The sequence below is a fragment of the Corvus brachyrhynchos genome, unplaced genomic scaffold, assembly GCF_000691975.1.
Source record: "Corvus brachyrhynchos isolate BGI_N302 unplaced genomic scaffold, ASM69197v1 scaffold1005, whole genome shotgun sequence".
Classification (NCBI taxonomy): Eukaryota; Metazoa; Chordata; class Aves; order Passeriformes; family Corvidae; genus Corvus; species Corvus brachyrhynchos.
The window spans coordinates 313,182-320,674 of NW_008238124.1; the positions used below are offsets into that span (position 1 = coordinate 313,182).

Consider the following 7,493-nt stretch of genomic DNA (forward strand, 5'->3'; position numbering starts at 1 on the left):
GACTATAAAGGTGGGTGCAGCCTGTCCTGCCCACATCCACTCCGGGGAGAGGATGGCAGTGGCACTGCCCGGGCTGGCGCCGGCCCTGCTCTGCCTGCTGCGGGCAGGGGCCCAGGTCCCCGTGCAGCCGGACTTGGACACCGGGAAGGTAACTGCACAGGATGCTGCCAGGCACAGCCTGCCTGGGCTGGAGGGGCTGGCTGGGGCAGGGGGCCTGTGCGGCACCCCCAGGCACCTGCCAGCTCCTTTCCTGAGCCAACACCAGGGCAGCTTCCAGGAGTGCCTGTGCAAAACCAGGTAAGTCCTGGCTGCTGTGTCCAGCGCCAGCCCACTGCAGGGACACCAGCACGCGGGGCCATGATGTCCCCAAGGGCGTGTGGCACTTCCCCAGGGAACATGGGCCAGGTGCTGCACCCGTACACCTGGCATGGGGCAGGACAGGGTGTTCTGCATGCAGGAAGGTGGCAGGTCCTCATGTTTGCCTGGCTGCTCCCCACAGAGGGTGGCAGGTCTGCCACCACAGGCTGGCAGGTTTCTACACTGGGCTGTCAGGTTCTTCCTGGCAGATCCCCACAGATGGTGGAAGGTCCCTGAAGAGGGTGACAGGTCCCTACAGACAGCAGCAGGTCCACTGCAGGTTGGCACATTTCTGGGCTGCCAGGTCCCGCTAGCTGGTGGTAGGTTGCAGGTCCCCACAGCTTTTCCGAATTCCACTGGTGATGTCCTGGGGCAGTTTGCAGGGATGTGGCATGTCATAGCCATCGCTTCCAACTGCTCCATCTTCCTGAAGATGAAGGATGGGATGAAGTCATCCATGGCCATCATCAGCTTCATGCCAGAAGGGGACCTGGCCATGAAGTTGGTCTGGCCCTTGTAAGTGTCTGTCCTGCTCGCTGAGTTCCCCGTGGGCCGGGGACTCCCCTCCCCACCACAGCAACTCCCCCAGACCCACTGTCCCGGGCTGCCCAGTCCTGCCTCGGTGCATCCCCCTGGGCAGGCTGGGCTCCCCCCTGTGCCCACCACCCCACTGCCCTCCCATGTAGCATCCAGAAACATTTTTCTTTTTCATGTTCCTTTTCCAGGCTGGACAAATGCCACAAGTTTGAGCTGCTCTTCCAGCAGAGCGGGCAGGCGGGGCACTACGTGGGTCTGTGTGGGCAGGGGCTTTGGAGCCATGGGTACCCTGAAACAGAGGGTGGACATCCCCAGCCCCCATGCCTCAGGAGGAGTGGGTGGTGGGCTTGGCCCCTCTGCCTCCCTGGCTCAGTGAGAGGTCGTGGGCGGGTGGGCACCTGGCTCCTCCACATCGTGCAGGGGTTCCCTCCTCATACCCTCCTCAGGCAAATCTGAGGCTCAGGCACTGAGCCGTGGGCCCCAGCAGGGCCCAGGAGGGCTCACACTGTACCACGTTGCCCAGCTGGTCACCTCTGGGGTCCTTTAGGAGCACAAGAGAAGAGGGATCTGCATGTGATGGACACAGACTACAGCCACTACGCTGTCCTGCACGAGGCCCAGCACAGTGAGACAGAGCCCAGCACGGCGCTGCAGCTCCTCAGTGCGTGTTGGGAGCGGGGACCTGGCTCACGGGAAGGGATGGGGGCACTGGCAGCAGACAGGGGCTGGGCTCCCCACCACTATCCAGGGCCACCAACAGCAGCACCCCATGTCCATCACCTAGGGAATTAATTTTGGGGTGAATGAAACCTTGCACTAAAGATATCTCCAGCTGTTTGTGGATTGAACCAGAGCCCCCTGCAGTGTGCCAGCCCAGCTGCAGAAACCCAACCCTGCCAGCCACCCCATACCACCCCAAGTGAATGCGTCACTCATCCAAAAGGGCTTGTGCCCCTTTGCTGCCAGCCCAGGGCAGCTGTGGGTTGCCTGGTGTCCACCCTGCATGTTCATGGCTTCACCTTAGCCCTTCCCTGGGGTCCAGATGCTGCCCCGCAGTAGCTGGACCCCCAGTGTGGGGCTGGCTGCCGGGATTCCTTGCACTCACCAGCCCCCACTTTGGGTGTGTGGCTGCAGCAAGGGAGCAGGATGTGAGCCCCCAGCTCCTGCAGAAGTTCATGGAGCTCATCCCCACCATGGGCCTGACTGAGGACATGCTGGCCATCCTGCCCAAGTCAGGTGAGTGGCCCGAGGGCACAGGGTGGCAGCTGCGGCCCCTCTGCATGGGGACTCTGTGTGGGGGCTCAGGGTGCTGCCAACGGCACACTCACCCCTCTCTGCTTTCCAGCAGATCAATGCACCAGGGACATCAGGTGAGCATGGCCAGGGGAAGCTGTGACTCCCTTCCAGCATGGCCTGGGCTGAGCAGGGATTTGCAGCCCCTGGGGATCCCCCACCTGCCTCGGGGCTCCATATCACATCGTCTGCCTGTCCTGCCTCTGCAGCTGAAGGGCCGTGTGTACTCCAGACCTAGTGGACGATGGGCTCTGCTCCCAAGTCCGTGGTGCTCCTTCCCATCCTCCCTGTCCAGGCTCTGCCAGACCCCCCTGCTCCACACCAGGATCACCCTCAACCTCCTAAATAAATAGATGCAGAAGCTGCCCCAGAGCTCGGTGCTTTCTTGGAGGGAGAAAGGTGCTGCCAGGGCCCCCAGGCACCCTGAGCCCAGCAGTCCTGGAGCTGACTCTTCCTGTCAGCCCCCCACGGGTGTTAGGGGGCTCCCTTGATGTGATGTTTGCTGTGTCCAGCATGGGGAGGATGGGGAGCAGAGGATGGGGAAGGTGCAGGGGAACAGCTGCCAGGGCAGGGAAGAATGGAGCCAGGGTGAACAGGGTCTGGGTGGTCCGTAGCTCTGGGCAGACAGGGTTAAGCAGTCAGGCTGCGCAGTGCTGCCTGCGGGGACACCCCCAGGAAATGCCATCCCCTGCTCAGTGCTCTCCCGGGCCACCCAGCTGGGAGTGGGGTGGCACCAGGGCTGCCTATGGACCCCCATGCCCCCATGCCCCTTGGTCCCCCATCTGACCAAAGTAAGGCCATGCTGCCACGAGCCCCAAGGGCAGTTTTCATCCCCCTCCACCTCCTGCAGAGCGACGGCAGCCTCTGAGCCCTCCCTGCCTCCCTGTCCCGGAGTCCCTCGGTGCCCAGGCAGGTGTGGGGCTGTGACCCCAGGAGCCTGGCAGAGCCAGGCCACAGGGGACATCCCGCTCCGGGAAGGAGGGACTCACTCGCACAGGGACACGAACCCCTTCCCGTGCCCGCCCTGCTCAGAGCACACCGTGCTCGGCAGGCCCTGAGCGGCCCGGCGCAGGCACCGCGGGTCAGGCTGTGCCGGCGAGGGGCTGGATTGCAGCACGATCCCAGCAGGATCCCGGGGCCGGCTTCAGCCTGGCCAGAAGAGCGGGTCACCGAGGGCCTTGGTGGGCTGGGCAACGGGGCTGCCCCGGGGCCTCTGCCGGGAAGAACTGCGCGCTGCTCCTGGCAGCCCTCCGGCAGCCCGTTGGAAAATCAACGGTTCGGCTGTTCTTTCACAAGTAACTCCGAGAACCGGGAAAATCCCCAATTTCAGCAGTGGCGCAACAGTTCCTGTAACTCCGTTTTGGGGCTGGGAGGCACCGCCCCCCCTGTGCCCCAGGCGTTTGTTCACCCTGGGCTGACTCCTACCCCGAAGCCAACCCCAGGAGCTCCCGTGGGGCTGAGCACGGCTCCAGCGCGGGGCGGGGCGGGCAGCACGGAGCTATAAATCCCACAGCCCCGGCAGCACTCCCCATTCCACTGCTGAGGCCGAAGGAGCTGAGGCGAGATGAGGACCTTGGGACTGAGCCTGGGGCTGGCCCTGCTCTGCTTGCTGCGTGTGCAGGCTACGGACCTGGGAGCTGCGGAGCTGGACGTGAGAAAGGTGAGGGAAGGGAAGGGAAGGGAAGGGAAGGGAAGGGAAGGGAAGGGAAGGGACGAGTGTGATCTCTGGTCACCAGCAGCGTGGGGAGGACTCTCGGGGTAGAGGTGTTTTGGTACTGCTGGGGTCTCTACAGCTACCATTGCTTCGCTGTCACACCCAGGTGAGGACAGTCACCCAGCTCCTGCATAGGCGTCCCTGAGGGAATTTTGTTGCCTGGACGGGATGTGGGTGTTCCATGGACTGAGGATGTCCTGGCTTGGTCCCTGAGGAGGGGATACTCTTGACTGCTCCTCTGAACTCACAGTGTGCTCTCACTGCCAGGTTGCAGGGACATGGTACATCACTGCTATGGCCTCTGACTCCAAGACCTACCTTGAAAAAAAGGACCAGCTGAAGATGGCAATGGCCAACATTGAGGTCTTGGGGGATGGTGACCTGAAGGTCTCCTTTGCAATTCCCACGTAAGTCCCACAAGCTTTTCTCCACGGGCTTCATTACCAACCTCCTCCCTGGACCTTCACTAGTGGTTCTCCACCTGAGTCCACTCACCAAAGACCTGGGCAGGGGTTGAGACAGGACCACCAGGGGCTTGGGACAGCTGTGGGCACCCTCTCTCTAGGGCAGGCTCAGGGCAGCACCAGCCAGGACCAGTGCCACCGCAGAGGGTGGGACAGGACCCTATGATTACAACTTTCCCAGCAGAACCAGCCTCATCCCAGAAGCTCAGAGCATGAGTGAGGGCATGGATAATCCCCAGGCACCAGCACTGTCCCCTGCCAGCCCAGGTACCCATTATTCCAAGAGTGGTGTCTGTCCCCTCCTGCCCTGGCCACACCATCCCATCTCTGAACAGCAAGTCCCACGTCTAGGATAGTGACCCTGGAACAGGAGAGGGGAAAGGGGGTCACTTCACCTCAGCTGGAGCATCCTTCACTGTTTTGCAGCCCTGAGAGATGTATGAAATTCGAGTCGATCTACAAGCCAACAGGCAGCCCGGGTGAATACTACAGCACTGGTGAGTGGGGGTGCCTGGCTCTTGGGGCAGGGTGGAGGCATGTTCCATCATCCCTGTCTGAAGCAGCTGGCTGTTCCTGGGGGCATGGCCTGCCCCTCCTGTGTCCTGGGTGGGACATCCCTCTGTGTCCAGGTGCCATCTGCACCCCTGCGCTGGTGGCCCAGCAGCATGGCAGAACCCCCCAGTCCCTCCCTCTGGGATAAACACATTCAGACCAAGCTTAAACCCTGGGGAAAAGCAGGTTCATTCTGCAAAGAGGCTGTGGGTGGATGTTCCCAGAGGATGGAGCTGGAGTGGTTTTCCACCATTCCCAGCCCAAAGATCAGTCTGACACCGTCCAACAGCTTGCACTGACCATCCACAGCCCTTTCTGCCCTCACCTTCCCGTCCCTCTGCTCTGCTGTGGTCTGTGGGCTCCCCCAGGCTTTCAGAGGAGCCTTAGCAAGAGAGAAAACCAGGATGGGGAGACTCCGAGGAAAGATGAACTTGGTGGGCTTTACAGCCCCTTTGCAGCGTGGGGGTTTCCAGGAGGAGGTAATTGATTTTTCTGCACCTCCTTTTGCAGACAGAGGCAATAAGACGGTGCAGCTGGTGGATACCAACAACAGGTCCTACATGATTGTCCTTGCCACCAGACAGAAGAACGGGGAGACCTTGCACATGCTGAGACTTTACAGTGCGTAGCCAGCAGTGGAGAACTGCTCAGAGGGGTCAGGTGCTTCTGAGGGTCCTGCAAGGCCAGGAGCCAGGGGACAGGAGGTCTCCCTCTTCACTCCTGCCCTGGGTGAGGGGCAGGAGTGAGGCAGGGGCTACCATGTATCCCCTGTGTGGCAGGGAAGGGGCAGTGATTTGGGGTGGCAGGGGAGGCTGGGGCTCAGGCTCCTGCACTGTGCTGCAAGTCCATGCCCTTGGGTAAGTTGCTTGGTGAAATGGGGTGGAGAGGGGGGGTCCTGCTGCAAAGGGGGAACAGAATCAGTGGGGACAGGAACCAAGAGAGGAGTCACTGTGCTGGTGTCAGAACCCCTGGCTCATCTTGTTCCCTGGGTAGGGTGTCTCATGTGCCTGGCCACCACTGCTCTCCAGGACCTCTGCCAGTGCCTGCAGCCTTCTCCCAGGGACTGCCATCCATCCCTCCCTCGGCTGGACACACTCACCAGCTTCCCAGGAGATGCAGGGTCAGGCATAGCCTTGAGCTAACTCATGTCTTTGTCTTTAGGCAGAACCCAGTGGGTGACACCCAAAATCAAATCGCAGTTCAAGACACTTGCCAAGATGAATGGCTTCACTGACCAGATGATCTGGATCTTACCCAGGCAAGGTGAGCATTGCCCAGGGCCAGTACAGGGACACACAGGCAGGGACCAGCTCAGCCCATCAGTGCCACCACTTTGTGGTCTGAGCTCGCAGGAGGGAGTGCTGGCAGCCGGAGGTGCTCTGGCTGGGCACACTGAGCAAGGAGAAACCCACAAGTTTCTTCTGAGTAGTCTATTTTGGGTGTTAAATGGGACTGTTCAGACCACAGTGCCAGACTCAGGCTTTCTCTTTACTTCCACAGAGGAATGCAGACTTGGTGAGCTGTAGGTGAGTTGCCGCAGTGCGACATGGTGTTTGCAATGTCCTCTCCTGGAAATTGTCCCTCTTGGTGCCCCAGCAAGGGCCACCAAGAACTCTTTGGATTCCTCTGCGTTTAAGCTGTTTGAACTTTTGCTGGAGCTTGCACGTAGGTCGGACCATTCCTTTGGATGCTGCTCTGCAGTGGGGACCCCCAGGTAGCAGTACCCAGGGACTCCCAAGGAGCAGTACTCAGAGACCCCCAGGGTCTCTGTGCCTGGCACTGAACACAGGCACGTGAGCTGAAACCACCAGAGAAACAGCTGCACAGCTGAGCAGCGAGGGCCAGGACACTGGCTCCTGCCAGAGGGCCCCTGGGCTTGTGGACTGGCAGGCCTGGCCAGAGGGGGTTGGTGTCTCACCATGCAAAACGTGTTTGCTGTTGGCCCTCCCTGGCCTGTGCTTTCCCACCACGTGGTTGCACACAACAGCTGTAGGGGTTACTAGAAATCCCTTGCTATAGGTGCCTCACCCTACAAATCTGGGGTGAACTGGAGAAGAATGCACTGATCCTAATGGAGACTCCCACTGGTCTCCTTGACTCACTCAGCCCCCACCTCTCCCGCCTGTTTTCCAGGAAGTGTGGATTGGCTCGTGGATGCTCCTGCCAAGCAATGCAAGACCCATGCTCTGACCCACGCCCAGGCTGCTGCTCTACCATCCCTCTTCCAAGCTCTGACACAGTCCCTGCTTGTTGCCAAATAAACAGAATCCCTGCCCAGATCTTGGTGTAGCTGTCTGGGGAGAACGGGGGGGTGCTGGGGGGTGTGGTCCCTCCTGTCGTTGTCCTGGGGGCTGTGGATGGTGAACAGCCAGGAGTGATCCTGGCTGAGCTTGCCCAAGTGAGGGCAGTTTCAGAGCCACAAGATTTTCCCTCCTGATGTCATTTCTCAGAGCAGAGGAGCAAGGAGCCAAATTCTGGTGTCTTCGTTGTTTGTCTTACATTGTTGCCTTCAGCAAGTTAAAGAATATTTATGTTCTTTCTAATCAGATTCTTAAATTGATGCAATCACACTGGGT

The 7,493-nt window shown here is 60.2% G+C and overlaps 2 protein-coding genes across 4 annotated transcripts; both read left to right on the plus strand.

The window, feature by feature from the left end:
- The first annotated feature begins 15 nt into the window (after positions 1–15).
- Positions 16–3,055, plus strand: LOC103615005 (lipocalin-15-like). The gene is made up of 6 exons (XM_017733418.1): positions 16–148; positions 734–873; positions 1,083–1,147; positions 1,442–1,555; positions 2,029–2,264; positions 3,038–3,055. The coding sequence occupies exons 1-6, from the start codon at positions 53–55 to the stop codon at positions 3,053–3,055; spliced, it is 669 nt and encodes a 222-aa protein (XP_017588907.1). The 5' UTR covers positions 16–52.
- Positions 3,056–3,691: 636 nt separating this feature from the next.
- Positions 3,692–7,196, plus strand: LCNL1 (lipocalin like 1). 3 transcript variants are annotated; one of them, XR_001861744.1, is made up of 8 exons: positions 3,692–3,847; positions 4,169–4,308; positions 4,792–4,862; positions 5,428–5,538; positions 6,079–6,180; positions 6,418–6,443; positions 6,576–6,634; positions 7,051–7,196. XR_001861744.1 is itself a non-coding variant. In XM_008632997.2 (7 exons), exons 1-6 carry the CDS (start codon positions 3,752–3,754, stop codon positions 6,441–6,443), a joined length of 546 nt encoding a protein of 181 aa, XP_008631219.1. In that variant the 5' UTR covers positions 3,692–3,751; the 3' UTR covers positions 7,051–7,196. The 3 variants fall into 3 exon arrangements, 1 of the variants encoding a protein (XP_008631219.1); XR_001861743.1 differs by having other exon boundaries at positions 6,576–6,631; XM_008632997.2 differs by lacking the exon at positions 6,576–6,634.
- The last annotated feature ends 297 nt before the right edge of the window (positions 7,197–7,493 follow it).

Bases quoted from the DNA above. Each gene is read 5' to 3' on its own strand.
- LOC103615005 (XM_017733418.1), top strand. From the start codon at position 53: ATGGCAGTGGCACTGCCCGGGCTGGCGCCGGCCCTGCTCTGCCTGCTG. The intron at 874-1,082 runs GTAAGTGTCTGT...TTCCTTTTCCAG, and splicing joins ATGAAGTTGGTCTGGCCCTT to GCTGGACAAATGCCACAAGT. The intron at 1,148-1,441 runs GTCTGTGTGGGC...GGGGTCCTTTAG, and splicing joins GCAGGCGGGGCACTACGTGG to GAGCACAAGAGAAGAGGGAT.
- LCNL1 (XM_008632997.2), top strand. From the start codon at position 3,752: ATGAGGACCTTGGGACTGAGCCTGGGGCTGGCCCTGCTCTGCTTGCTG. The intron at 4,309-4,791 runs GTAAGTCCCACA...ACTGTTTTGCAG, and splicing joins GTCTCCTTTGCAATTCCCAC to CCCTGAGAGATGTATGAAAT. The intron at 5,539-6,078 runs GTGCGTAGCCAG...CTTTGTCTTTAG, and splicing joins GCACATGCTGAGACTTTACA to GCAGAACCCAGTGGGTGACA.